This window comes from Mytilinidion resinicola, assembly GCF_010093595.1.
Source record: "Mytilinidion resinicola strain CBS 304.34 unplaced genomic scaffold BDZ99scaffold_9, whole genome shotgun sequence".
Classification (NCBI taxonomy): Eukaryota; Fungi; Ascomycota; class Dothideomycetes; order Mytilinidiales; family Mytilinidiaceae; genus Mytilinidion; species Mytilinidion resinicola.
This window is the reverse complement of record NW_022985445.1, coordinates 1,773,021-1,799,672: the sequence shown is the minus strand read 5'-3', so window position 1 is coordinate 1,799,672 and position 26,652 is coordinate 1,773,021. Positions and strand designations below refer to the sequence as shown.

The 26,652-nt window shown below is 52.2% G+C and overlaps 9 protein-coding genes across 9 annotated transcripts; 4 read left to right on the top strand and 5 right to left on the bottom strand.

Annotated features, from left to right (window-relative positions):
- Positions 1–26: 26 nt before the first annotated feature.
- Positions 27–4,248, top strand: BDZ99DRAFT_508906 (uncharacterized protein; the record flags this gene model as incomplete). The annotated part of the gene is made up of 9 exons (XM_033724361.1): positions 27–429; positions 534–750; positions 809–1,826; positions 1,880–2,047; positions 2,098–2,174; positions 2,228–2,912; positions 2,963–3,072; positions 3,123–3,451; positions 3,500–4,248. The coding sequence occupies exons 1-9, from the start codon at positions 69–71 to the stop codon at positions 4,246–4,248; spliced, it is 3,714 nt and encodes a 1,237-aa protein (XP_033577468.1). The 5' UTR covers positions 27–68.
- A 593-nt stretch (positions 4,249–4,841) lies between these two features.
- Positions 4,842–6,243, top strand: BDZ99DRAFT_463077 (uncharacterized protein). Its single transcript, XM_033719997.1, has 4 exons — positions 4,842–5,075; positions 5,152–5,411; positions 5,506–5,632; positions 5,715–6,243. The coding sequence occupies exons 1-4, from the start codon at positions 4,966–4,968 to the stop codon at positions 5,902–5,904; spliced, it is 687 nt and encodes a 228-aa protein (XP_033577467.1). The 5' UTR covers positions 4,842–4,965; the 3' UTR covers positions 5,905–6,243.
- Positions 6,244–6,357: 114 nt separating this feature from the next.
- On the bottom strand, positions 6,358–8,815 carry BDZ99DRAFT_443330 (uncharacterized protein; the record flags this gene model as incomplete). The annotated part of the gene is made up of 6 exons (XM_033717841.1): positions 6,358–7,719; positions 7,780–8,257; positions 8,311–8,445; positions 8,505–8,645; positions 8,711–8,747; positions 8,797–8,815. 6 exons carry the CDS (start codon positions 8,813–8,815, stop codon positions 6,358–6,360), a joined length of 2,172 nt encoding a protein of 723 aa, XP_033577466.1.
- Positions 8,816–9,078: 263 nt separating this feature from the next.
- On the bottom strand, positions 9,079–11,198 carry BDZ99DRAFT_571071 (cysteine proteinase). Its single transcript, XM_033728058.1, has 4 exons — positions 11,109–11,198; positions 10,632–11,046; positions 9,330–10,579; positions 9,079–9,281 (listed from the first exon to the last, which is right to left on the bottom strand). The coding sequence occupies exons 1-4, from the start codon at positions 11,122–11,124 to the stop codon at positions 9,193–9,195; spliced, it is 1,770 nt and encodes a 589-aa protein (XP_033577465.1). The 5' UTR covers positions 11,125–11,198; the 3' UTR covers positions 9,079–9,192.
- A 120-nt stretch (positions 11,199–11,318) lies between these two features.
- BDZ99DRAFT_416949 (actin-related protein-like protein 2/3 complex subunit 4) lies at positions 11,319–12,643 on the top strand. Its single transcript, XM_033716804.1, has 5 exons — positions 11,319–11,413; positions 11,472–11,798; positions 11,852–11,977; positions 12,058–12,102; positions 12,156–12,643. Exons 1-5 carry the CDS (start codon positions 11,411–11,413, stop codon positions 12,162–12,164), a joined length of 510 nt encoding a protein of 169 aa, XP_033577464.1. The 5' UTR covers positions 11,319–11,410; the 3' UTR covers positions 12,165–12,643.
- A 164-nt stretch (positions 12,644–12,807) lies between these two features.
- On the bottom strand, positions 12,808–13,608 carry BDZ99DRAFT_463074 (uncharacterized protein). The gene has a single exon (XM_033719996.1). The coding sequence runs from the start codon at positions 13,232–13,234 to the stop codon at positions 12,947–12,949; it is 288 nt and encodes a 95-aa protein (XP_033577463.1). The 5' UTR covers positions 13,235–13,608; the 3' UTR covers positions 12,808–12,946.
- A 915-nt stretch (positions 13,609–14,523) lies between these two features.
- BDZ99DRAFT_563641 (uncharacterized protein) lies at positions 14,524–17,772 on the top strand (the record flags this gene model as incomplete). Its single annotated transcript, XM_033727367.1, has 6 exons — positions 14,524–14,589; positions 15,017–15,296; positions 15,582–16,135; positions 16,189–16,614; positions 16,692–17,087; positions 17,186–17,772. 6 exons carry the CDS (start codon positions 14,524–14,526, stop codon positions 17,462–17,464), a joined length of 2,001 nt encoding a protein of 666 aa, XP_033577462.1. The 3' UTR covers positions 17,465–17,772.
- A 1,574-nt stretch (positions 17,773–19,346) lies between these two features.
- On the bottom strand, positions 19,347–22,088 carry BDZ99DRAFT_488274 (uncharacterized protein; the record flags this gene model as incomplete). Its single annotated transcript, XM_033722897.1, has 7 exons — positions 19,347–19,586; positions 19,617–20,033; positions 20,085–20,355; positions 20,405–20,537; positions 20,590–21,169; positions 21,219–21,740; positions 21,786–22,088. 7 exons carry the CDS (start codon positions 22,086–22,088, stop codon positions 19,347–19,349), a joined length of 2,466 nt encoding a protein of 821 aa, XP_033577461.1.
- A 2,326-nt stretch (positions 22,089–24,414) lies between these two features.
- BDZ99DRAFT_488273 (glucan endo-1,3-beta-D-glucosidase) lies at positions 24,415–26,484 on the bottom strand (the record flags this gene model as incomplete). The annotated part of the gene is made up of 4 exons (XM_033722896.1): positions 24,415–24,804; positions 24,851–25,394; positions 25,445–25,763; positions 26,346–26,484. 4 exons carry the CDS (start codon positions 26,482–26,484, stop codon positions 24,415–24,417), a joined length of 1,392 nt encoding a protein of 463 aa, XP_033577460.1.
- Between the last annotated feature and the right edge of the window lie 168 nt (positions 26,485–26,652).

The following is a 26,652-nucleotide window of genomic DNA, read 5'->3' as shown; positions in this document are numbered from 1 at the left end:
ACTGAATACCTAGACATGCAGCGTCCCGCAACACCGCTGCCCATCCGTGTTGCTCCTCCCCTCCCACAATGTCTATCCGCGTCCTGATCAAGGACTACCCGAACCGCGCCATCGCCCTCGCGACCGCCTCCCACGTCCTCATCTTGCGCCACAGCCCCACGAGCACCGCGGACCACGGGTCGCATAACAACTCTTCGACTTCCTTGACCAGCAATGGCGCCGCGTCCGCCCGGTGCATGGTTGAGTTCGCCGCGGTGGACCAGGTCGATCTCAGCGAGTACAGGTCACTGAGCGCGCTGTCGGTCCACGGAACCCTAGGCCTTATAACCGTGAACGGGGATGTGTTCTTGGTGGTTGTCAGTGGGGCGAGCAAGGTCGCGAGTGTGCGGCCGGGCGAGACGGTGCTGAGGATTCATTCGGTCAATTTTTGTGGGTGGTGCCTATGCCTCCGACTTCCACAGAAACATATGTCCAAGTCGAAGTTTGGGGAGATGTTGGGGCTTATGGGCTGTGCTAACGGGGTCTTGTTGCAGATTGCTTGAATAGTTCCAACTACGACCACCTTTTGAACGATGAGATAAATCCGTATCCGACCGACACGATTGATGATGAGGGCTTTGAGATGGGATATGGCCGCGGCAAGGGGGAGAGTCCGCTGGAGCATCCGTGTTTGGCGCTGAAGAAGCTGTTGAGTAGTGGCACTTTTTATTATAGTGCGGATTTTGACCTTACGAGGCGGCTTCAGGATAGGTGGGTGGAACTACATGCTTTAGACTGTGAAAGAGAAGTGCTGACTGTTCCATTCTAGGTCCTCAGATGCGTCTACTGTTGCGATTGACAGCTTAGACGCCGGGTTTCTATGGAATTCGTACATGATCCAACCTCTGGTCGATTTCAGATCACGGCTATCACAGCGGGAAAAGGATGCTTTGGATGCGTCGAGGATCTTAACGTCTGCGATTCGTGGATTCGCGCTTACTATCACCGTGCCAGCGCATTCAAACCCTCTTCGCTCAAGCAAATCAGGGATGCCGTCTGCGATGACTCTCATATCCAGACTATCTTGCAGAAGAGCTGGGACAAGATTCAATGCCCGAGGAATCGATGATGACGGAAACGTAGCCAACTTCGTCGAAACAGAGACGATCTTCTGGTCACCAACTGGCGTCTGCTTCTCCTATGTCCAGGTCAGGGGCAGTGTTCCAGTCTTCTGGGAGCAGGTCGCCGGTCTCATCCCCGGACAGCAAAAGATCTCCATCACCAGGTCATCAGAGGCAACGCAACCAGCATTCGATAAACACTTCGAGAACCTGGAATTGGCCTACGGCGCCGTGCACGTAGTCAACCTCCTCAGCAACGAGAAGCCAGGAGAGCTAGACCTGACGAATCGCTACCGCCATCACATCAACCGCAGCGCTCTCAACAACACCCACGAGAAGGAGTCCGGGCATGATCACGAGCTACTGCAACTCACTGACTTTGACTTTCACGCTGAAACTCGTGGAGTAGGCTATGAGTCTGCGAGTATCATCTCCCAGCTGATCTCGCACTCCGCAGACGGCTTCGCGTACTACCTCTCAGAAGAAACGGACGAAAGCCCGAGATCTGGGCAAAATGGCGGTGGGCAGACAATTCGCCGACCCTTCACAATTCTGCAGCAGGAAGGCATTTTCAGGACGAACTGTTTGGACTGTCTGGATCGGACGAACTTGATACAGACCATTATTAGCAAGATGGCTCTTGAGGCTTTTCTAAGTCATAAGGGACTTACTGCTAGTCAAGATTTTTGGGTCAGGCATGGGAGTATGTGGGCGGATAATGGAGATGTAGGTTCACCCAATTGATTCAGACACGAAGAAAGGACTAATACAATTTCTAGGCGCTATCACGAATTTATGCGGGTACTGGAGCCTTGAAGTCTTCTTTCACGAGACATGGAAAGATGTCAATCGCTGGTGCGTTGGCAGATGCGCGGAAGAGCGCCACTCGGATGTATATCAACAATTTTGCGGACAAAGGTCGGCAGAATACGATTGATATGCTTTTGGTATGCTCGAGTCCCCTCAGCCGGTGGGGTTTAATGCTGACCGGTCTCAGGGCCGATTGATGGGCCAGGTGCCTGTTCACCTCTATGATCCAATCAATGACTATGTACTGAACGAGTTGAACAAGAGGTATGTATACACAAGACGCGATAATATCATTTTGCGAGACTAATACATGGCAGATCTGCTGAGTATTCAGAAAATGCAGTAATCCATATACTAGTGGGAACTTTCAATCTCAACGGCAAGACGAATGGCATCGATCAAGATCTATCCGCATGGCTATGTCCCGATGTCGACTCCTCACAAAAATGTCCTGAAATAGTAGCAGTCGGCTTCCAGGAAATTGTCGATCTCAGCCCTCAACAAATCATGTCCACGGATCCTGCCCGCCGTCAAAGATGGGAGCACGCAGTCAAGCAATGCCTGAACCAAAATGCTCGAAAACACGGGCAAGAAGAATACGTCAATCTCCGCGGTGGACAGCTTGTCGGCGCTTCACTTTCCATCTTCGTACGAGCAAATGCGTTGAAGTTGATTAAGAACGTTGAGGGGAGCCTGAAGAAGACTGGAATGTCGGGCATGGCGGGAAATAAGGGCGCCGTGGCGATCCGAATGGAGTATGCAAATACTTCTATTTGTTTCGTGACTGCTCATCTTGCGGCTGGCTTTGCCAATTACGAGGAGAGGAATCGGGATTACAAGACCATAAGCCATGGATTGCGGTTTGCGAGGAATCGATCAATTGAGGATCACGATACAGTCATCTGGTTGGGAGACTTCAACTACCGGATTGGGTTGAGTAATGAGAAGGTGCAGAAGCTTATTCAATTTGGGGATCTAGAGACGCTATATGAAAACGACCAGGTAAGCTTTTTTTAAGTACTGTAAAGGTCCCTAGATACTAATATGCGCAGCTCAATCTCCAAATGGTTGCCGGTTTAACATTCCCTTATTACTCTGAAGCCAAAATCACCTTCGCTCCAACCTACAAGTTTGATCTTGGGACGGACAGATATGACACCTCGTAAGTTCTGGCCACTACATCTTTCAAGTTCAACGCCTGACTCCTTTCAGCGAGAAAGCTCGTATCCCAGCATGGTGCGACCGCGTACTCCGAAAAGGAGATAACCTTCGCCAAATCAACTACAACTCCGCAGATCTCAAATTCTCCGACCATCGCCCCGTGTACGCCACTTTCCAGTGCCTAATCAGCAAAGTCGATGAGAAGAAGAAGGAATCCCTTAGCAACGATCTCTACTTCCAACGCCGTGCTAATGTCGGTGATTCCACTGCCAATGGCCCTATGGATGACTCGGACGATGAGGACTTAATTGGATATGACTCTATCGAGCCTGGCTTGCCGCCAGCAAGCTCGGACAAGAGGAAATGGTGGCTTGATAATGGTATGGTATACCACACGCAACCCTCAAAATCACAGCTAACAACAACAGGTCTTCCCGCCCGCTCCCGCGTCCAACCACCAGCCCCCGACTACCTCCCCAACCCCGCCCGCCCCTCAAACCCCTTCACCCCCTCCCCAGAACCCGACTGGGTCGAGGTCCAGCGCCTCCCAGTCCGCTCCCGCAACGCCCCCCTCTCCTCCAACACCCCAACTCTCCCCTCCCAAGAGCAGCAGAGACAGACCGCCGGAGCCGGCGGCCGCAAACTCATCGCACCCCCCTTCCTCCCCACGCCCGCGCAGGCAACAAGCTTCGTAGACGCCGAGGGCGCGCGGTCGAACCCCACACCCCCACCAGCCTCCACGCCCACACCCACCTTACGAAAGGAAGCCGGAAACCCGAATGGAACTAGAAACGGCACACGCCCAATCCCCATCGTAACGCGCTCCTCAGCCTCCATCCGCAAACCCGCGCCGCCGGTCCCGAAGAAACCGAGTCTCCTGACTACCTCGCCGTCTGTGACCCCGTCGCCGACGGTTAGTGGCACGACGAGGGCAAGCGGGGTGCCGTTCCCCCCGCCGCCGCGCGGCGCGAGCGCTGTGCTGCAGAAGGCGCCGCCGGGGGGAGTTAGGAGTGGTAGTGGGGGGAGGGGTGAGGAGGAGGAGGGGCCGCCGCTGCCGCCGAGGAGGGCGGGGACGGTGGGCGAGAAGCAGAGGGGTGGTGGGCAGATTATGGATGAGCGGGATGAGGGGGAGTTGGAGGACTTGAGGGGGTGGGAGGTTTTGAGACCGGTGAGGTAGGTGGGAAGTGGGGTGAGTGAGAGGCTTTTGCGACTTTGCGTTGGGGGTTTGGGAGCGTGTAATGACTAGAAAAGCGACATGAATGGGTTTTGGATTGTATTTGGGGGTTGGCGTCGCGGGGGGGATGTATGAAACTAGAGAGATGATTGAATTTTGAGGTCATTATTCTTGTGCATGAGGTTTTCCTGGGATGAGCTTGATGAGTGATGGATAGACCGCGTTTAGAGATCAAGAACAATGTGATGGTCCCTGGTTTAAGCATGCTTTTGGAAATTCCTTTACCTGCCTGTTGCTGCCGTCATGGGAAACCTCGTCCCCATAGACGTCTTCGATTGCTATAACTATTAGGACACCACATGCACTTAGTCATCACCTTGTTCCCACATGGAGTGATGGGGTCCGCATACTACTCGGGCCTTTCTAGCCCCCCTGCGCAGGGGGGCTAGAAAGGCCCGAGTAATGTCCTAGCGTTCGAATCGACCAACACCCCGACGACCAAGCAGAGGGCAGTGGTAAGGCCCCCACGGTTGGGTTAACTGCACCTAATCGTTTCGGGGAAGTGCTAGGACAGACAAAGACGCAGTCGTGGCTGTGGCCGTATATATATCTTACCGCTATTCCACCCAGATTGTTGATCGACCTTAAGTATATCTCAACTTCACACCTGTTTTTCTTCTACATTTCCTCTCGTGTAAAAATTCAGAAGACAAGAAAAAGATGGCGCTGTCCACAGGCCTCGACGAGCCCACCCTCGCCGGCCCCTTCTCCCTCTTCAACAACTCCTTCATAGTGGAGTTCCTCAAACCCCACCCGTCAAGAAACGCAACGTGCGTTCCCCCCCAATCACCCCCCCACCATTCCCAAACTCTTTTAGAAAAAATCATAATTGACAACACATGGTAGCGTCCTCATGCGCGCCACATACCCGCACGCCCACCCCTCCACCAAGACAGGGAAAGCCCATCCGCAGTCTCCACCGCTGCACCTCCACTTCGACCAATCCGAGTCCTTCCGCGTGCTCAGCGGCGCCGTAGGCACGACCTCTACATGGGGCGCGGTGGACCGCGTGTGGACGGCGGAGGACGGCGAGCAGGAGGTCAAGCCGTGGGTGCCGCACACGTTCTGGCCGGCGCCTACCGCGAGCGAGGACACGGTGATCTTAGGTATGCCAATTGTCAATTTGATTTAATCCCCTCTGAAAACGAGACCGGGGCGGGGGGGAGGGATGAACGGGATGCTAATTCTAGGGGGCGGTAGTATGGGCGCACCCCACCAACGTCCCCGAGCCGATGGACTGGCTGTTCTTCCAGAATCTGCTGATGCTCGTGAGCGATATTGCGGAGAAGAAGATCGCGATGAATCCGTTGCCGGTTATGTTGATACAGTATGCTCCCCCCTCCCTCCCTTCCCCTCCATTTAAACCATTTTCAAACCCGCTCTTGCAGTCGTTAACACTGTTATGGCAGGCACGTCTCGGCGACGGCGCTGGTGTGGTTCCCGACGGCGACGTGGCTGGGGCCGCTGCGGTGGTGGGTACCGTGGAAGATGCAGGCGGGATTTGCGCAGGTGGCGAGGTGGTGCGGGTATACGCCGCTTACGGAGAAGTATACGCCGAAGGAGGAGTGGGAGAAGTATGTTAGAGTTAAGAAGGAGTAAGGGATAAGTAGAAATAGTTATATCACGTCAGCTTGGGAACTCGAGACTTGAGTATAGTTTTGGGATGCATTTGGACGGCTGATATTGTGCCCTCGGTAGTGTACATTGCGATCTATGGACCGGTGAAAGGGAGGTGGTATTTTGGCAGAAGCCGAAAGAGAGAAACATTGCAGTAAGCAGGTAGAGCTCAACCGAGAAAGCAGAAAAAAAAGTCTCTGTAAAACTCCGCCGCTCTGAGGCCAGATAGACAGTGGCCTCGGGATTATGAAACGCCTAAAGTTCGAAAAGAAAACCTCCCAGTGTTATTTCCCTGTATTAGATCCCGAAGATGGTCAGGGGAACAGAAGGAGTTGATGAACAAGAAAAGGAAATCGAAGACCCATATACTTCCTTAAACCACACCAGCTGACTCGCCCTTTAGCCGCATCACTCGTGCGTCTCCTCCGCATGAACTTATTCGACTAATTCTAATGCCTCCTCATCAGCATCTCCCTCATCTTCATCATCATCAGCAGCGTCCTGGGCGTCGAACTGCACCACCCGAAGCCCAATCTCCCCAAAGGCCTCCTCTTGCCTCACTTCCAACAACCCCTTCGTCGCAAGTGCAAGCGTATGCATCAATGCCTTCGCAGCCGTAACGCGCCAGTTCTCTTTCGGTGGCAGCAACTCTTCAAACGTAACCTCGTCCATATCAGCCGCTGCATCCGACTGGAGTTCCTCGTCTGCTAGATGCTCCTGCAAACGCGTACGTTTCTCCTGAATCCTGTCCTCAACAAAGGCAAGGAAGTTGACGCCTTCGGCATCGAGTGCATCGAGGACTTTCTGGTTGACCTGGGACTTCACACCCGCAGGGCCGCCAGGGGAAGTGAGTCCTTTTCCTCCAGGGGAGCTGGCATCGCCGAAGTCGTCGCCGCCGAAGAAGCCGTACTCGTCTTCGCCTTCGAAGGAGCGGAGGGCGTCTAAGCCACCTGGCTGGCCGCGGCCGTGAAGTGGGGAGGCGCTGACCATGCGGCTGCCTCTCAGCATGCCGATAGAGCCGGGTCCGCCGATTGAAGTTGGGACTCCAGATTGGAGTAGCCGAGCGCGCGCAAGCGAAGATCCTCGCATTGCGGAAGATCCACGGATGGAAGCGGTGATGTTCCATGGCATTGCTGAGAGGAGCTGTGCTTCGTCCAGCGCAGACGGGGCATCTCGAGGCATTTCGACGTCGTCTCGGGGGATATCAGTGTCATCGCCCATGAACATTATACCTTCGTCCATATCTCCGCGGTTGAGCTCGTCGTCATCTGAGCGGGGCCGCACACGACGTGCTTGGCTCTCGGTTTCTTCGTCAATGCCGCTGTCTCGGTCGCGCTTCAGTCCGGCCATCGATTCTCTAGTCATGCCCGTGACAGCTTCGAAGAGAGAATCGCCGTGGAACATGTCGAGAGGAGACGGGGCGCCACCAAGCCGCTGTCCTATGTTTCCAATGCCGGATCCCCAGATCCAGAACTCGGCATTCTTCTTTCCTTGTGCAGCAGCCTTCAGGTTCAGCTTGTGGCGCGTGGCGTCTGACATGTTTTGCAGGTATTGCTTGTTCCAGGCCATGAGGTCGGTGTTGTGTAGCTCCATCATCTCGTCAAGCGGGATGATACGAGGACCGCGGATCTTGGTGCGGCGCATTGATGCTGCTGCAGTAGAAGAAGATCCCGGGTCTCCGGCCTGCGAGGAAGACATCCCATTGCCGGCACCTAAGGGAAAGGCCTCACCTTCTGGAATTATGTTGAAATCGTCGCCGAGCATTGGCATATCGAGATCCATTGCTTCGCCGCCGAACTAGGGAACGAAGTTAGTACTGTGATCCAAGTGAGATCAGATGGAACACGGTTCACTCACTTCGTTGCCGATTCTCTGACCTTCTTGATGCTCTTGTCGAACCCTGGCGCTTGCTCCGGTATCGCTTCCTATGGCAGGCCTGGTGGTGCCGGTATGTTTCTCACCAATCGGGTTGGTAGGAGTCAAGTCGATGATGTTTCCGTCTGCATCGAAAGCAAAGTCGGCTTCGACAAGTGGTTCATCTAGCTGATCAAGTTGTTGGCTGGTGCCTCTCCCATCGTCTCCTTGAATAAAGTATTCGCCATCATCAAATCCTCCCGAAGCTGATCGGGAGCTGGGGATCACGAGCCCTCCAACTGGTCCTCCAATGCCTTGGCTGCCGCTGAGATCTTGAGAGCCGTAGGGAGTGAATAGTAAGCTTCCTTGAGCTTCGCCAGCAGGGCCTCCGAGATTGACGCCGGATAGGCTGAGGTCTGGAGGAGGGAGAAGGAACTCTGGCAGAAAAGTCGGATCATCCTCCAGCACGAGCTGATCTGGTCTGAGAAAGAATTTAGCAGGATGTCGTGTCCTGTATGGAGATCATGCTCTTACCTAACCCGTCCAGCCTCCGGGTCCAACTCTGAATCTTTTACAATCTTGAACATTGCCTTCATCGCATTCTGCGCATTTTGTGCATCCGTAAGGACGTAGCCACATTGCTGAAGGAAGACGCGCGAGACACCGTATCTGAAAGACGTATGTCAGCGATTGAGTGGTCTAGAAAAGAGTGCATGGCCTGAACATACAGGAGGTTGCTCTGGAGTCGTAGAGCCATCGGCGCTTCGGGAGCAGAGATGGTATGACATGCTTTGGCAACATCTACGCTAAGAATTGCTTTCCGATTGACCTTCTTCAGCGAGGACTTGGATCCGAGAGTGGCCATCAGCCTGCATGGCGCAATTAGTGACCGGATGCGACATAGCTTGGAATGCTTGAGATGCAGAACACTTACCAAACGGTAGCAACTCCATACTTGCGCGATGTGAGGACTGGACGTGTAAGCTTCTACGATCTTCGGAGGCGCCGCCGACTACTTACCTTCGTGACTATAGAACATGGCGAACGGGCGATACGGCGACGTAGAATTACAAGATAGTCATATAGTGCAATTGTGGACACGGTTCCGACGATACTCAGATAGGATGACAAGGTGTGACGGAAGAAGGCGAGGCCAAATAAGAGACGCCCGGTGATGAGGCAGACGCGTAACAAAACGCGAGCGATCGAAAATTACATCACAGAACAAAAACCTTAATCTGACCATCGAAGTCATGTATTCTCTCTAAAATGCTGAACACCATGCAAGGATGGATGGATCTAACCTGACCGTGCCTTTCTCGTGCTATGCAACACGAACGCCATAGCTAATCAAATCGAACGCCTCTAGTGATGTGGGACATGAACATTGGGACTCCGCAGGACCTCCTGTAGCACTTACGCCTTGCTCACCTCTTCCTCATCGCCATCCAAAGTGGCAAGAGGAACAGAGCGATACAGAAGAATGAGGGCGGAGTGACTCTGGCCTATATTATATTAGAGGATGAATTGGAATTAGATGTTCAAGCACGTACCTCCGCCAGACAGTGTCTCGATTCTGTCAGAGTCAACTTCTGACACCTTGTCATCATTGAACCACCACCACTTTCCATCCTCCTCCTTTCGCTTTCCTGTGACAGGATCCTTCGGGCCTTGCTTCTTCACAAATGATGTGTAGTGACCGCTATCCGCGCTAGCGCCTTGATGAGTGATCACGCCGCGAAGCTCGTACAGACCAGTCTGATTGGCGCCATCGTCGGCGGCGAGCTTTGGATCGACTAGCGCCAGAAGCTCTTTCTTTGCCTCAAGGATAGCGGTCGCGCGCTCAGCTTCGATTTGCGCCTCGGTTTTGTATTCGACGTCAGGCATCTCAACGTCGCCAGAGGCAGCGGCATCGGCTTTAGCCTTCTGCTCAGCCTTCTTCTGCATCGGCTCCTTTGACGTAGCCTTGCCGTCCTTGTCGACATCGTTTTCCTGGCCTTCGCGCATGCGCTTCTGCCGCTTAGCCGCCCTGATCACATCCTCTTCCGCCTTCCTAACGTCCCGAATCTTGTCCCTAACAGGAATCAACATCTTTTTGAGATCCTCGGTGCAAAATTCCACAACATCCAGCTCTTGAGGAAACGTGACCTTTCGCATGATCTTTGCTTTCTTATTCGTTGTTCGTCGCCAGTCGAACCGCATGAAATGAACGGGCAGATATTTGGGTAGCCTCGAGATACGTGAGGACTTGGTGTACAGAGCATCCCGACCGAGTACTTCGGAACGCTTCTCGATCTGCTCCTTCAAGCCAGCCGCGAGTCCATCCCGAAGATGGTTGGTCTCAGCGTTGATGTGGCAATTGAGCTTGAAGAACTCGTCTTCGCCCTTCACTGGCTCTTCCCCCATTTCCTTCGCAGCCGGCTCGTCGCACTCCATTACAGTCTCAAATTTGCCAGCCAAGAATTTGTCGATGAATGATAGGTCTTTCTTGGTCCCAGCGGATGATGCTTCGCCAGAGGCCTCGGTATCTTTGATCTTAAGTTTTTGTTTAAGCTGAGATATGATCTGCGACCAGGCTTCCTCTGCGTCCTGCTGAGCATATCCTTGTCCATCTTTTGAGCGCTGCGCGAATTGGGGGAAGGCGGTGCGCAGGGCGTTGAGGAACATGAGAGGGGGGAAGCCTTCTTGAGTCTCCGCCATCTGCTTAAACAGGTCACGGAGAGATGCAGTGAGGTCCATAGAGGAACCAAGCCCACTCAATCCAAGCTGGCTTAGCTGACTGGAACTACCGGCTGTTGATGGACTGCAAACACGTCAGCTCTGAGAACACAAATCAAATATGTGGGGGTACATACGCAGGCGTATAACGAAGGAGCTCCTCCTGCAGCTCTGGTATAGATCTCAGGGTTTGTAGCGTAGAGTTCATATAACAAGTATTGCCCAGATTCTGCAGCCCTGAGGGTATAGCGGAGTCCAGCTGGGCGGCTTCGGCCTCGGTCATGTCCTCCAAGAACCGTATCTTCTCCTTCGGCCTCTCCAGCTTGCTCGATGCATCCCCGGATGGTGTACCCATCATCATGAACATATGTCCGGGCTTGATACCTAGCGTCGACATATCGGTCTCATCTTTGAGCTGTCCACCCTTCACGAGTATCTTTTGTCGCTCGGGTTCGACGCCAGTTAATGAGAATAACTGGTACTTGAAAATCTCGCCCGTCGAGCTGGAATCGAGCTCGACATTGTGGCGTTTGCCCTGATGTTTGACGACAACTGAAGACGCGGTAGGTTAGAATAGATCTTGATGTTAGGAAAGCTGGTGCCTCAGTCCGTACCTGGTATCGCGTCCATGGTGGTAGATTTGGCGCAGGTGTTGTTGGAGGATGGCTTGTAAGGGCGACGCCGAGTTTATGATTACAAGGCGGGGGGCAACAGGCAGTGGTGAATCGTAATTCATCGAAGCGCACGGAACTGCAGCATCTTTGGCTGTGTGGGCTGCCGTACAACGTCTACTCCGCCAAGGCACTCCACATCATCTCTCGCATCCCCCACCATCACTCGCAGCCTCACTTGACTCTGGCGCCGTCTGAGGGACCCCAATACACAGTCCCAAAGCGCCATTGGCAAGCTCGCCACCATGGTAAATGCAGCAGCCTCGGGGCTTATCAATTTTAGAGCCAAAATGCTAATCCTCACAGTCTCAATCACTGCGCCCATACCTACAAGCTGTGCGCTCGTCGTTAACAGCCGCCTTGTCGCTCGCCAACTTTGCGTCCCAAGCCTCAGAGCGACACAATGTCCCCGAGATCGAGGCCGCGAGCTCCCCTGAGGTCCTGCTCAATCCCTTGACCGTATCGAGAAACGAAAATGAGAAGGTCTTCATCGAGCCAAGTATCAACAGCGTCCGCATAAGCATAAAGATCAAGCAAGCAGACGAGATCGAGCACATTTTGGTCCACAAATTCACACGTTTCTTAACGCAGCGAGCGGAGGCATTCTTCATCCTCCGGAGGAAACCGGTCAAGGTAGGCGCATGGTCTGTAGAAGCTCTTCCGGACCTTGAGCTGAAATTCATTAGGGCTACGACATCTCTTTCTTGGTCACCAATTTCCATACGGAAGAGATGCTCAAGCATAAGCTTGTCGACTTCATCATTCAGTTCATGGAGGAGGTAGACAAGGAGATCTCGGAAATGAAGCTCTTCGTAAGTTCGCCTGGATGTGCCCCTTGTCAGGGCCCACTAGTGGGATCCCAAGACTTTGTATGTAGGCTGACCTGTGTCAGCTGAACGCGAGGGCACGTTTCGTAGCCGAGTCATTCCTTACTCCGGTATGTTTCTCTGCTTATTGCTCTCCTATCATGCCTAACAAAGCTGCACATAGTTCGACTGAGGATATTTATGTGCTTTCTGACGGCTGTTTGATGCGAATGGGTTATGATTGGAGCATAGCACTACTAAAGAGTGCCTTGGCGTTGGTGGCATGCAGGTAAGAAATCTAGGGAACAACCTTTTGGAACCCTAGGTTGGCTGCAGTGGAAAATTAGATATTGAAGGCAACGGACGAGGTAAATATCTCATAGCTCTACCCGTCTCAGAATCACTTCGAAAAACCCGTGCCTATACTCTCAAGAGCTGAAAAAGGCCGAACCATCTTGCATCTCACGTGAAAATTTATTTGTGTCGTGTTATCATCTCCTAAATTTTCCGTATTACCCCAGTCAATTCTTAGCCCCTCGAATATGGCACTATCCTGTTCCTCGAACTAGGCCTTAGAAAAGGTACTGGGGTTTCCCTGGTGGCTTTATTCGTGCACCTCTAATAAGTGCAATCAACAATTGGCGACTCAAGGGCTTTGGTAATATGCAATGCACAGGTGCCCACGGATCAGATCGTCGATAGGGGTAATGTAAGTTGTGGAACACATAGCAGAGCATATGCAAGCAGTAACGTGTTGGTATAACCACGCATTTCTTCGATACAATTTGGCTTGTACTTCCACAGCTCGTAATCGTGTTGACCAAATCTAAACTTGCAAAAAAACAGTGTGCGTATACCCATTTCCATCGCTCGTACAAACACATTTGGCAGCTCTTCTTCTAATCAGTTCAGGGGCGGAACCTGACGGTATCCTCAATGGGAAATGCTAGTACAAAGGTGTGTGATTGCCCTCTCTCACTCGTTTCCCACAGTGTCGTCGTTCGAATCGGTGTCGGAGGAGGCGGTTGAGGAACTGTCGTCTGAATTGGCCGGAGCTACGTTCTCCTTATCCCAGCCAACTTGCGTTCTGAAGGTCCTCTGCCGGCCGCGAAGGTCTATCATCTCAATGGCCCGGTCGGTGCCATATCTCAGCCGAGCGCCTATCTGATCCGGGTCAACGTCTTCGTGGATCTTGAAGAACCAGCCCTTGGGCAGGACCTCCTCTGGCTCAAGGATTTTCTCGGTGAATCGATGCTTTGACATGGTTGATAGGTTGTTGTGGATGTGGCAGCAGAGAAGGAGGCAGAGGCAGATTTCGGAGGTGAGGCTAGAGTGCAGTGGTGCTTGCTCGGGACTACAGTGCTGTAGGGATTAGTGAACGAGCCAAGGGCTAGTTCAGAAGGGACTCCTTACTGTTCTGTGAGCTTGGGTGATGTATCGAGGCCGTGCAAGAGGTGTTTCTGTGGTCTCAAGGGTGATTGCCGTGGTGGGAGCTTTGACGGCCCGTCATCAGATCTGGACTGCCTCACTATTTTTTGACTGCCCACACCACAACCCTTCTTCCTCCGTCCACATCACCGCCCACACCACCACTTCTTGATAGCCCTAGTAAACCTCTGCAAACCCCCTAGTAGCACTCAAGGTATGTCAGAGCCTGCTCTTTTTGCTTCTGTTTTTGTGTTCTGCACTCCAGGCCTCCTGTCTGGGCCTCATTTTGACTGCGGACGGCCTTCGACTGCAACGGCGCCCCAGCATCTGGCAGCTAGACTGCCATCACTGGCAGGTCTTCTAGCACCTTGAGCATCCTCAGGAGAGGCCTACCGCACTGCACCCGGGCAGATCGGGCTCGTGGATTATGGCTTACGAGCGGTCGAGCCATCAATCACCAGCAAAATCTGCTTCCGGCAGCTTGACCTCAACCAAGCCCAGCGAGTCTCGAGGGCGTCTCCAAAGAGCTATCGACCTCCTCAAAGCCTCTCATCAGCGGCCTAGATCTGGCTTGCCTGGCAATCCTCCACCTCCTAGTCACTAGATTGCGGCGAGTGTCAACACCACCTCCACTCCCGAGCCCCTCGGTCCGCCGGATGTCTTGGCAACAACATATGTACATCGATGGATACACACTTGGATACTTCCTCTAGTCTTTGTGTATTTCAGGAGGATGGGCATACTCCTCGTTGTTTTTCTTCCCCTGTCAGCACTGCCAAGTCCCACCAACATCGGCGGCCTGGTTCACAACACTACTGTGCAGGGCGAAAGGAAAAGAAAGAAGCACGCAACGCAATGCAATGCATCCATAAGACTTGGAGCAACATTGAGTTAAAGAACATGGACTACCTGGTCCATGGCTACAGAAAAATAACATAAGAAGCCAAGAATAAGAAGAAAGAGAAGAGAAGAAAGAAGAGATGACTTGAAACAAATACTCGAATGAAGAGAAATCGGATAGATGAGGCCTGGAGTGGTCTTTGCTTCTCGTGCTTATTGTACCAACTTCTCGTAAATGCCGAACATGCTAATCTGTTATGCTGTAGATGTCTAAATACCCAGGCATGGGTGCCTGGCTGGACGAGGCTCGGGGCGCTGAGGCCCCAGATAGCCTGCGCCGGTCGACTCCGGTAAGTACTCCTTTTATTCCAGTACTAGGTCAGAAGTCTAGGCACACGGATATCAGACTGCATGAGCTCCGCTTCTGCTCGCACGACATCACTGTGAGGAGTGGTCCAGCTAGCAGTTGATCGTTCAGTCAAAAGGCATCCTGATATCCATTGCATGAATATACCACTGCTCAGGCTCTGCTCAGGCTTGCTCGTTACCGATGTCAAGAGTGGTCCAGCTGGCAGGCGGTCGTTCAGTCAAAAGGCATCCTGAAATCCATTGCATGGATATACTACTGCTCAGGCTCTGCTCAGGCTTGCTCGATGACGCTGCCAGGAGTGGCCCAGGTAGTGGGTGGTCGTTCAGTCAAAAGGCTGTCTGATCTCAACTGCATCGACCCTGGCATCGTATTATTGAAGCTTTTCGGCTGCTAACAAACGGTAATAGTCGTCCGCTCTCCTCCCGGGAGACTCTTCCGCCTCGGTAAGTCTATGCTCTTCTTGCTGTCCTTGTTTCGACGATCGAGGCGAGCACACTCAGTCTGTCCCTGGATCTCGCGTCGCCGTCGCGGTGCTTCAGTCGTGCACTGTTCGCGTTCTGCTGCCTCGCCGTCGCGGTGCTTCAGTCGTGCGCTGTTTGCGTTCTGCTGCCTCGCTCCCTCTGGCTAACGCGAGCGAATATAGAGCGGACATGGTTCTTTTGGGCGCAAGGAAGACTGGGAATCAGAGTAAGTCGTCAGAGTGGTCGCTCATCTTCTTTGCAATCACCACGGCAGCAGTTTGACCCTGCCAAGCCATCCATATCTCACCGCACCTATAAACTCCACCGTACCCCACCAAACTTTGCCTCCTCCACCTTCCTCACTCCATCACCACCTTTGCCTCTTCATTCCTCACCCTTCTGGTACTGTCTGTCCCCGTCGTCGTCTGCTTCCACTCATCAACCTGCTGCACGGCAAGCATGGCGCTTCACCCCTACCCAACGCCGCCACCTGACGATGACCTGTACACAGCTGACAATAACGGTAGCCGGGACGCCGCCGCAGATACTGAACTCAACCCACTTGCGCAGCCATTCGTCCCGCTCCCCCAGATCTGTGCGGAAGCCAGACAAGAGTTCCAGGATCCGTACCAGGCGTTCTTCGCGCCAGCGCAGTCACAAGATCAGCTGTACGGTCCTGTTGTCCTTCCGCCGGCCTACCCACACACCCCTCCGTTCTACTCGTACACCGACGTCGAACCCCAGCAGCTGCAGCTGAATTATCAGCTTGAACCCCAAACTTACGTGCAACCTGCATTTCCGACTACAATGATGCCCCACGGTCACCAACAAGCGGGTTTCCTGCCCCAGCCCCAGCCGCTCACCCTGGGTCAGCTCCAACCGCACGATCCCTTCCAACCTCCGGCTCGGAACGTCCTCCCGATGCCATACCTTGACGTTACCGCCTATGACGACCTCACCGGCAAGGGCATCCCCTCGCTCACCGACGCTTTGAACTACAGTCCCTTCCGAGACTTCGCTGCCGAGAAGCGCCCGAAGCAATATGGAGTCATTCGCATTGAGAACGTATGAGTCTACCGTCCCTTTTCCTTACCCGATAGCATGCTGACACCCTCTAGGCTCCCTACGCCACCATGCGCAACGAAGTTCTCTCTCTCCTCGGCAAGACTGCCCGTGTCGTCGAATATCCGCCGGGCTCCTCCAACTACGCCGTCCATACCACCTTCGACCGCCTGAGCGGTAAGGCATACAACACGTTCGTGGAAGTCAATACAGAGGCTGAAGCCCAGCGCCTCGTTCGCGGGTTCGGAAAATACCTAGACTCCCACAAGCACGGCCGCAAGCTCGGAAATCGCCCCATCTACGTGCACCTTTCGAACCAGACGGAGCTCATGGAGAGCATCTTCCCGCGCGTCAAGTGCGTGCAGTGGAACGGAACCGACCCTCTGATTCAGCCCCCCGGCCCTGGCGAGTCCGGGTTCGACGCGTTTCTGCACGAGGAAGAGCTGCGCGGCATGATGCGCTTCGCAGAGAAGCCCGGACGTGTAAGTGTTTTGCCAACCCTGATAGTCTACTCAATATCCCCTCGCTGAATGATGCTTTTTACTGACGAATGTAACAGACTCAGTTCTGCAAAGACTGCCCTCAGCGCGTCTATGAAGCCATGACAACGCTGCTGCAGAAGTTCCCCTGGGGTGCCCAGCACCTGTACACACTCCGCGAGCGCAACATGCTGTTCGCTTATCTCAACCAACTGGTCGAGATCTTCGTGGAGAAACTGCCGAGACTGTCCCCAGAGCTTGTCAACAAGCTCACGCCGCAACTCCTGGGCAACATGGTCCAGACTGCGTGCTCTTGCGGTGGCTTCTCGTCCGGCCAGCAGGCCCGTCTCGTCGTCTCTTGCGGTGGTGTTTTGGACCTTGGAGTGAATCTGCACCCCCTTGCCGGCGCCGTCCCGTTCCAAGTCCTGTCAATTGCATACGACAGAGTGCAGGGCCCGCAGAAGGCTCTCGTTGATGTAAGTTCCATTTCTCCCCTAAACACCCACCTAAACTTCCCTTCCAGTCACATCTCAAGCCAGACCAACTACTCAAACGTCGCTAATGTAACCAATAGTGGTATGTCGTCGTCATCCGCACGGCGACTGGCTTGCCCGGGGCCCTCGCGCCCGAGGTCCACGAGTGGGCCAACAACCAGTACCGGGGCATCTTCCCGGGGTCCACCTTCGGCTGGTATGCCACACCAGCCTCGTACCAAGCGCAGCTTGGTATGACAATGGCGGAACTTGCGACGCTGGAGGCGTCGGAGTTCCAGAGGCTGGTGGGGCTCGTGCTGGAGGCGGGCCGCTTGCACCCCGACCTCGTCCCTCTGGCTCCCGCTGCCCCCGCTGCCTAGGCACGGGGAGGGGGCGAGGTCGGCGCGGTTGCGGCTGCTGGTTGGGCGGCGAGCGTGTGCGGTGCGTAGTTGGTTTGGGCGGTTCTCTTGTGCGTTTGGTCAGTGCTCGGTAGATTCTGTGGTGGTTTTCGGTGCTTCTGGCAGCAGATAGAGGCCTAAAAGGGGTGATAGCGAGAGGGGGGCCGAGACTGACTTTTTCCTTTGTTTTTCCTTTGTTTCCACAAGAGACCGACCCTAGAAATTCGAGGCTGAATTGCCGATTCTTTGCGATTTTGCTTCACTATTCGAGACGTGTCATGCCTATGCAAGAATTGAAAAATAGGATGTAAAGGTTTTGAGGTTGCAAATTAGGCTATATTTACTGCTAACTTGAATCTAGGTGTTTGACTCATTATGCGCGGAATCAGGCCTCTGCTATATACGATTTTGTACCTATTAAGGCTACCTGAACCGCCTCACGCCTATGCAGGAATTGAGAAACAGGATATAAAGGTTTTGAGGCTGCAAATCAGCTTGTGGTTACTGCTAAGCTGACTCTAGATGTTTAATCTATCCTACTCGGAATCAGGCTTCTACTAAGTGCGGTTTGATAGCCTACAAAACGACCTGAGCCGCGTCACGCCTATGAAAGAAACGAAGATCGAGATGTAAAGGTTTGGATACTGTAAACCGAGTTGTGATTATTGCTGACCGAACATTAGGTGTAAACTGTATTAGGCCTGATATCAGGGCTTTGCGGCGTGTATTTTGGCAACCTATAAAGTGATTGTTGACGGAATCGCCAAAAGTTCGTCAGATAGATTGAATTGAACATGAGTTTGTATTGTAGTGAATGAGTGAGCTTATATACGTAGGTGAAAGGAGAGTAACGTGACTTTGTGAGGCTAAGTAGGACTGAAGCTGATGCCGCAGCTACGTACTCATACGTACTGAAGCTGTATAGATCTACGCTTACTGTGGATGTAGAGGCGAAGGTGTATGCCGAGCCTATAGATTATATGGATCTACATGAGGATCTACAGGTCAAAGCTCAAGAGGAATTCCAGCAGTCACAAAGCTACGGGAACCACCTCATGCCCATGCACGTTTCAAAAAAACAAGATGTAAAGATTTGGAGGCTGTAAATCAGGTCATGATTACTGCTATTGAGAAACTATATGTAAGTTCTACTAAGCACTAAATCAAGGCTTTGCTGCATACGGGTTTCAAGCCTCCTAAACCATCCGAGCCCCCTCATGACTATACAGGATTCAGGAAATGAAATGTAAAGGTTTGGAAGCTGTAAATCAGGTTGTGAGTACTGCTAACCGAATACCACATGCAACTTTCTACCAGCCCTTAGATCTGGGGCTACTCCGCGTGCGAATTTCCAGCCTCCTAAACTACCTTAGCCGCTTCCAGCCTATGCACGAATTCAGGAACGAGATGTAAAGGTTCTGGGGCCCTAAATTAGTTTGTAATCACTGCTAATCTAAAGCTAGATGTATTTTCTACAAGCCTTCCAACTAGGACTACATTCCGTGCTTTTTGGTACCCAACCAAACCCCTCCAGCCACCTCATGTCCATGCACGAAATGAGAAGGAAGATGTAACTATTCTGAGAGCGTGAATTAGGTTGTGGTCACTGCTAATCAAAAGCTAGATATATATTCTACCGGCCTAAATCACGCCTATATTGCTTGCTTTTTGGTAGCCTACCGGATTGTTTGAGCCATCTCATGTCTATGCGCGAAATGGGGAGCAAGATGTGTATATTCTGCTAAACCCTAAATGAAGCCTATATTACTTGCTATCTGCTACACAGTGGACCGTTCCAGTCGCCTCATGCCCATGCATAAATCGAGAAGCAAGATATAAAGGTTCTGAGAGCGTATATCAGCCCCTACCAAGAAAACGTCATCAGCGCCGGATTCAGCGCAATAGGAAGCAGCAGATGGCTCGCCGCCACCGTCGCCATAGGCAAAATCGCCACAAAATCCGTAATCCTCCAATCAAGCGGCACAAACGGCGGCCTCGCCAGCACCACCATGCCCCCTATCCCAACCACCGAGAACGCAATACTCACCTTAAACCGCCTCAGCACCTTCGACACCTCAATAAAGAAGTTCGAAAACTCCGCCTCCTTACTCGTCGCGCCCTAGCTCATATCCACCTCGAACATATGCGCCAGCAGCGCCTGCGAGACATGCAGGCTCAGCCCGCCCAGGAAGATCGCGAGCATGAAGACCCAGTTGGAGTTTTCGATTAGCGCGGGGAGGAAGGCGGATTCGCCGGTGCGGTAGCGCATTACGGCTAATGAGATGTTGCCGAGCCCGTTGAAGACGAGCACGATGCTGAACCACACTTTCCAGGAGTCGATGTAGTACTTATCCAGGTAGCCGTTGAACCAGCCGACGGCGAAGTAATTGACTGTCGTCAGGATCCAGGCGGCGCCGATGGCGTAGTAGGTCCCTATGTACGAGAGTGTCGTGGTCTTGGAGGTAAAGCGGATATTCGAGCTCAGGAAGCGGCAGAAAAGAGGTGTGAATGGCCCACGCGTTATCCGGAGGCGGATAGAGTTGAAGAGAAGCTCGTTGCAGCCGTAGGCGTATTTCTCCTAGCGGGCGAGCTCATCGTAGACGGTGAGGGATACGCCTTCTTTGAAGCCGGCGCCGGCCCAGGCGGCGAGGCGGATCGTGTAGCCGGCGACTTGGAGCCGGAGAGACATGTCGAAGTCCTCCGAGACATGGGACTCGGACCAGAATTTCTCGTAGCTCTCGCCGTCAGTGAAGGAGACGGATTGGAGGGCGGACCAGCGGAGGATGGCGTTGTGGCCGACGAAGGGAGCGACATCGCCATTGGAGACGGTGTATTTTATCGCGGTGTAGATTATGTTGGTGAAGAAGGTGATGCTAGGAATTTCAGATGCTGGCCATACGAAAGGGAAGAGAACATGCATACCCGTTTTCGAAATAGGTGTGAACAACCTGCATAACCCCGGACGAGAATTGCATGATACCGACTTCAGGCGACTGCTCCATCTCGCTAGAAGCATCAAGAAGACAGTCGGCAGGAACGCGGGTATCGGAGTCAACTGGGGAATAAGTCAGTACAGTTTTCTGATAATTTCAGACAAGAATACTTACTTAGGAGAATATAATCACCAACTCGAATATTGCCGTCGGCCCACGCGTGTTCATTATGCTCAAGAACCTCTTTGAGGCATCTGTCATACTCTTGAGCTTCATCGGCTTGAGTCCAGTCTTCTTCGCGAGGCACCTGCGCAAGTTTTTCCTCGACTGAATTGGATAACATGAGCCCAAAGTTCATATTCGACGCCTTCTTGAACTTTCCCCTTCGAACGAAACCATTATCGCCGTCCTTGGGTCTTGCAGTCCACCCAATGCTGTGATCAGCGTAGAACTCAATCCGAGCTAAGCGCTCTGCTTCACCGATGATCTGCATCCCGTCATCGTTGATGAACATATTTGCAGAGCCTCCCTGAAGTTCGTACGTCGACATGGCTTGTTTAATGGACTTGACGGTGGGCGCAATGACGGAAGCGAGCCCTTCTTTGTAGACTGGGCATTGTATGGTTATGTGAGGGAGAGTTCGACTGGTAAGTCTACGTGGAAGGAGCGCGGAGTAGTATCGTGAATTAGTGGTCATCTGGCGGACGGGGCCGATACATTGCACGATGCATCCAACGACGACTTGGACGAAAAACTGCGATCGGATTAGACTCAATCTGGACGTATAATGAAGATTGACTGACAAGCGTGAAGAATATTTGAACAGGCGTGAGTGCAAGAAAAGCCAGTCGGACATAGCCTCTATCAACCATGATCTCAATAGCAACCGCCCTAAAACCTGCTCCTAACATAACGATAATTATCAGGAATGTAAAGCAAACCAGCACAGCATTCTGTATATGCGTCGGCCTCTTCTCTGGTTTGAAATCGCCACTCTCTTCGTCGATCTCAGTCCCTACAATAGCAGGTCGCTTCTTCTCGCCTTCTTCCTCCTCTTCCGGTTCACCAGTCTTCCATACCAAATCCATAAGCTCGTTCTCAATTGCTTTTGCTCTCGTCATAATGTTCATGGCTTCGTCGTCCCAAACGACCAACAACAGCTCAGATGCTATGAATGCGGCGAATTGGTTCTTCCGGGCTCTGGGTAGGTCGTCGATCGTGGGTAATATCTGGACTCGTAGACCATTCCTGAGGGGGACGTCCCTTGCTTCCGGCGACCATTGGAGAAATGCCTTCACAACTCGAGAGTTTACGGTCATAGTAACCTAGCCCAATCAGTCTTGTGTAGTACGTGATGGTAGAAAACTTACCTGAACATTCAACTCTGCGCAGTATTGAGCAAAAGCGGAATCTAGTAGCTGCGGCGGACATGCCATGTAATATCCTCTATGCTTCCGGAGTAGGACACCCTCCAGCTCTCCGCTTCCATCGCCAACCCATAGCCTCCCACATTGCTGTTGAAAGATGTAATTTACCATTACTTCATGCTTGATATCTTCCACGAAGCTTCTACTCTGAAGCGAATGTAGTGATCCGGCGTAAGAGGGCCTCGATGAGCCCTGACTAGCCGGTGTGAGCGAACCTTCGAAAAACCTTGGAGAAGGCGGCGTCATTCTGTCGTTAAGGAGCGTCGAAGGATTTAGAGATATTGGAGCCGTTGTTCGAGAGCTGCTTGATGACCTAGATCCATCCTGTTGCTTCTCATTGTCAAAGCTGGAAGCCATGATGGGGCGGCCCAGACTGTTTGAGCTGAGTGGGGATGAGAAAATGGCTTCTGCAGATCTTCTGTCGCCGGATCTTGAAACGAGCGCGGTACGCTCAAGGCGCAAACGGATGTTGGAAAGTGAGCGAGTAGAAGTATTTGAACTAAATATCGTGCCTATAAGAATAGTCACCTAGATAAAACCGATATCAAGGTGTAGGCTTCTTCAAAAGTTAGCATATTCAAGGTCCCGTGCATTTCATGCGAAAGGCTTATCATGCCATAGCCCTACGGGCTGAGAGCTGGGATGAAGCTGGAACAGTTCCCACTATGGCGCAACGGAAAACCCTGGAAAGACCCTGAAAGGCAATGCGACAGGATGTATTGCGTTCCGCAAGGGCTTGACAGCCGAACTAGGACTATCGGGCTGAATCCAATTCGCAAGGGCAGAAACTACTCCGCCATAAGGCCTCGGACCATATATCGAGTGGAAACTAGTAAATACGAGCTAGATCGTAGGTCATGGAAGAGAATTCGCTTGGCCAGACCTGGAACCATCCGTGAGAACAAGCCATACCAGCACCGCTCACTCCCAGATCCGCTGTACCTCATAGCCGACATCTATCTATTTCGGTAACAAAACCCCTATTCGGAGTTTCTTTTATGGGGCTTCGCGTGGCATTTCGTGGCGAACGTACGCATGGTCGCGCATTTTCAATGAGTTCGGAGCGCTACAGCCCCAGCCCGAGCGTCTTCGATGGAACCATTGCCACAGCGAGCCCACAATGATGTAGAGTTGGGGGTCTAGATCGGTGGCTGAGCAAGACAGGTTGTTGCGGTATTTGGATGGCGAATGTCTGGAAGTTGCTTTCTGATGCCATCAGTGTACACTGTGTTCGTAGACGGCCTGGGCAATTTGCCCGGTGTGGTTGAAAAAGGTCGTTCAGCACGTACAAGCATCAGCTATCAACTGACAGGGGCTTGCCACGTATACTGTTGACGGAACTGCACAGTGGAGAGTAATGATGAAAGACGGGAAGGAAATTGAAGTGGGATTATGATTGGCCACCGGTGTGAGTCATCCCCGCTCAGACCGGTTACGGCAAAGCGGCATTCGATGTACGCCATCTGAAATGATTTCTTGACAATGGCTTCTCGTCTCCGTATCCAACGAGGAAGCTTGCTCAATTGGTAGGAGACAATACGTTTCTAAGCCCTAGTACGACCTCAGTGAGTGAATTGGGAGCCAAAACAAGTCCAACTTTTAGTATTGATGGAGTATTCGGTTTTCTATCTTTGCGAGTCGTACCACTCGGGATAAACAGCGCTTTTCTGCATTGGTTTCCCGTGTTACAAATACACAATCCGGTATTGAGGCCATTGTCGGACATGTGCTCTTCAAATTCTCCGACGACTATCGGATGTCACTGCCGGACCTGCGTCTGCAAGCTGCGAGACATATGTCACGGGTTGAAGCATGAGTGACAGCAGCCACGCACTGTAGAAGCCACAAACAGGCTCATGCAGAGTATGTAGACATGCAAAGAATGCTTCGTCGGGAGATGAAACAGCGGATTATCGATAGGGTCGTATGCAGTGTGGTGTGACCGTTGAACTCCTACAATTGGGTGCTGATGTCGTGGACACCACCAATGCCGATAGACTGCGTGATGAGATAGAAGGTGAATAATGTACAAGGAGGCGGAAATGCGTTGTGGTCCAGACTTAGTGGGGTCGTACCTCACGTGGCGTTGGGTTTCTCCGGTGTTCTAAAAGCGGCTCTAATCGGCTCCAACCGATAGCCGCGGGACCTAGCATTATTCCAAAGTCGCGGGGCGATGAAGTTTACTACAGTATCGAATTGAAAAGTTGCGACTGTTCCCAGAATACATAGGCTAGGGCTCAATGCAATGCCCAAGGTACCGACGAGCCTGAATCGTTTCCCCGCAGTGTGCGCTAGGTGCGGTAGAGACCAAGAAGGTGGTAAAGAAAGTGATCTGCTGCTAGCGTCATTGTTGAACAGCTGCCGAAGCCGCAATGTAGAGCTCCTACGTAGAAAACCAGATGGTAGTGGCATCTTTGGGTCTTGCAGTTCATGCACTTCCATTGCACAATGCTCAAAACCAAAACAGACGATTGTCCCAAAAGACTCGCAAGACTTCCAACTAGAAAATACCATAGCGATCGTATGAGCTCATAGATGCGAAGGGGAATAGCACCAGAAAAGCCACAGTCGATTACTTGCACCCGTTGTAGCCCGCTTGTTGCCACATCTTCACGCTCTTGATTTTCATCTGCCCTGTCTTCTCCCACGTAGGGTACCATTGATTGCGTGCATTCCAGAAGTCCTTCTTCGATGTCGGGCTTGCGTCAACCCAAGGCTTGCCAACTGCACCATCCTTGAACCAGCCATTTGTGCCGCCAACGGCAACATTCAAGATGAGATAGAAATCTTGATCGAAGGGAGTGGCTGGGTTACCGGTGAAACTCCACGGGTCGACGAGACGGGTGCCGTTGCTGTCAGAGAGCGGAAACTGACCGACGTCCCATAAAGGCTTGTTGTAGTGCTTGTACATAACCTGAAGGAGTCGGCTATCGACATAGGTGAAGATATACTTTTCACTCCACTAGTCGATATCAGCATGGTCCATGCATAGAAAGGGATCCACTCGCCTCTAGACCAAATGTGTGGTAACCATCAGCATATGTGGCATGGACAGCTTTGAGCTTCACGTTGTTGCGATACCATCCATCATTGGCAGAATTAGGTCCCCAGTGGAGAGTGCTGCTAATGATGTTGTTACCACCTTGACCATACGAGTAATTATTCCCACGAGACTCCATAATATCGACTTCCCCAGATTTCGGCCATGCTCCATATTCATTGCCCTTTGGTAGCATCCAAATAGCTGGCCAAAGCCAATCTCCAGCGGGCAATTTTGCCGTGACTTCAACGCGACCGTATCTGATGGAGGCCCCGAGTTTCGTATTGATACGAACTGACTTGACAGGATTCACGATGGTGCCGTTGGTTACGTTCGTGCCAACAATACAATCGTACCAGAGCTCTGAGGTACAGCCATGATTTCTCAAATCAATCACGTTGCTTCGTTCGATAAGGCTAGCATCTTGAAGAGTCGGCTCAATGACGAGCACTCCATCTTCATCGATGAAGGCGTTCTCATCGGTATCGGTAGTCATTTCGAATTGGCCGTTGCTGTGGCGAGCCGTTAGCACTCAGGTCTGAGTTGATCGCACAATACTCACCCGAAACCACCAACCTCGACCTCCCTAGTCCAAATGGCCTTATTCAGTCCACCGGAGAAGTCTTCAATCAGGACCTCGCAGTATTTGTGATTGACAACAGACCTTAGTCCATCCCATATCAATATCCCGGATATGGCTAACCCTACAAAAATCCCAATAAGCGGAATTATGGTTACCCATTTCTCTCGTGAATCCTTCCTATCTAGCCATGGTTTCTCGACGGAACCTTTCTTGATTCGGCGAGAGTGGAAATATTGTTGCTGCATAAATTCAAAGCCCGTGGTGGACGTTTGGGTTGAGAAAGATGAACCCCCTGATGCTTGACTAGATCCATCGGGAGTTTCAAAGTGGTCAGTGTTATCTTCTGGTAGAGAAACAGTAGGGATTGCATCGACAAGAGAGATCCTTGCTTGAGCAGCGACAGCCTCGCTGGAATGAGGAGAGGGATGCATGATACAAAGTATGCGGTGAAAGGAATAGCATAGTAGAGCAGAAGGCCACCGCAGCCCTAGCTAGTGAGCAGGTAATAGATGATATTCTCGGAGTAAGAAAATGTAGGCGACCTAGGATGCTGAGGTACATTGCAAAGTCGAAGATAGAATTCTAAATTCTTAAATCGATGCTAAGCAAACGAGGCCAGAGGTATGATTGACGCTGAAGCAAAGGCTGGCATCCTGATTCAGCGGGACAGGTCCCAAAGACTCGCCATGCGAGCTTGAGGCTAGTTACATGTCACCAAACCAATTGGGCGAGGTACGAATCGTGCCACTAACTCAATATTTAGTGTTTCCAATAAGACGGCGGCTAGGGACTCATGTCGCTTCGCAAGCTAACGGCATTTCCCTGATCAGAGATGGAAGAGATGGCGTATGTCTTAGAGCTGCCCTGTAGAGAGGCATACCTGACAAATGCAGATGCAGACCGTCAGTGTCAATGTAATCGCATGCACTCAGCATGACATGCATCGCGACAGGAGAGTAATGATGTGTTACAGGAACACAGATGATGGTGTTCCCGCAGGCTGCTTCCGAGATGAGCATGGTATCGTTAGTGAAGGTTAAGAAAGCTGTGGCAGAAGGTGGGCAAGGAGATTCATCCCTGCGCGACGCTAGACAACATTGGGAAAGATACAAAAACGGCAACGACTTACCATCCCGATCTCATGCACTACAGTATCGCGGAGACACTGCATTGCCTTCTTTGTATCT

Coding starts and splice junctions, on each gene's coding strand:
- BDZ99DRAFT_463077 (XM_033719997.1), top strand. CDS start 4,966: ATGGCGCTGTCCACAGGCCTCGACGAGCCCACCCTCGCCGGCCCCTTC. Junction 5,412..5,505: donor CGAGGACACGGTGATCTTAG/GTATGCCAATTG, acceptor AGGGGGCGGTAG/TATGGGCGCACCCCACCAAC. Junction 5,633..5,714: donor TTGCCGGTTATGTTGATACA/GTATGCTCCCCC, acceptor CTGTTATGGCAG/GCACGTCTCGGCGACGGCGC.
- BDZ99DRAFT_571071 (XM_033728058.1), bottom strand. Junction 10,580..10,631: donor CTCCTTCGTTATACGCCTGC/GTATGTACCCCC, acceptor ACGTGTTTGCAG/TCCATCAACAGCCGGTAGTT. Junction 9,282..9,329: donor CGAGACACTGTCTGGCGGAG/GTACGTGCTTGA, acceptor AATATAATATAG/GCCAGAGTCACTCCGCCCTC.
- BDZ99DRAFT_416949 (XM_033716804.1), top strand. Junction 11,799..11,851: donor TCCGGAGGAAACCGGTCAAG/GTAGGCGCATGG, acceptor GAAATTCATTAG/GGCTACGACATCTCTTTCTT. Junction 11,978..12,057: donor TCTCGGAAATGAAGCTCTTC/GTAAGTTCGCCT, acceptor GACCTGTGTCAG/CTGAACGCGAGGGCACGTTT.
- BDZ99DRAFT_463074 (XM_033719996.1), bottom strand. CDS start 13,234: ATGTCAAAGCATCGATTCACCGAGAAAATCCTTGAGCCAGAGGAGGTC.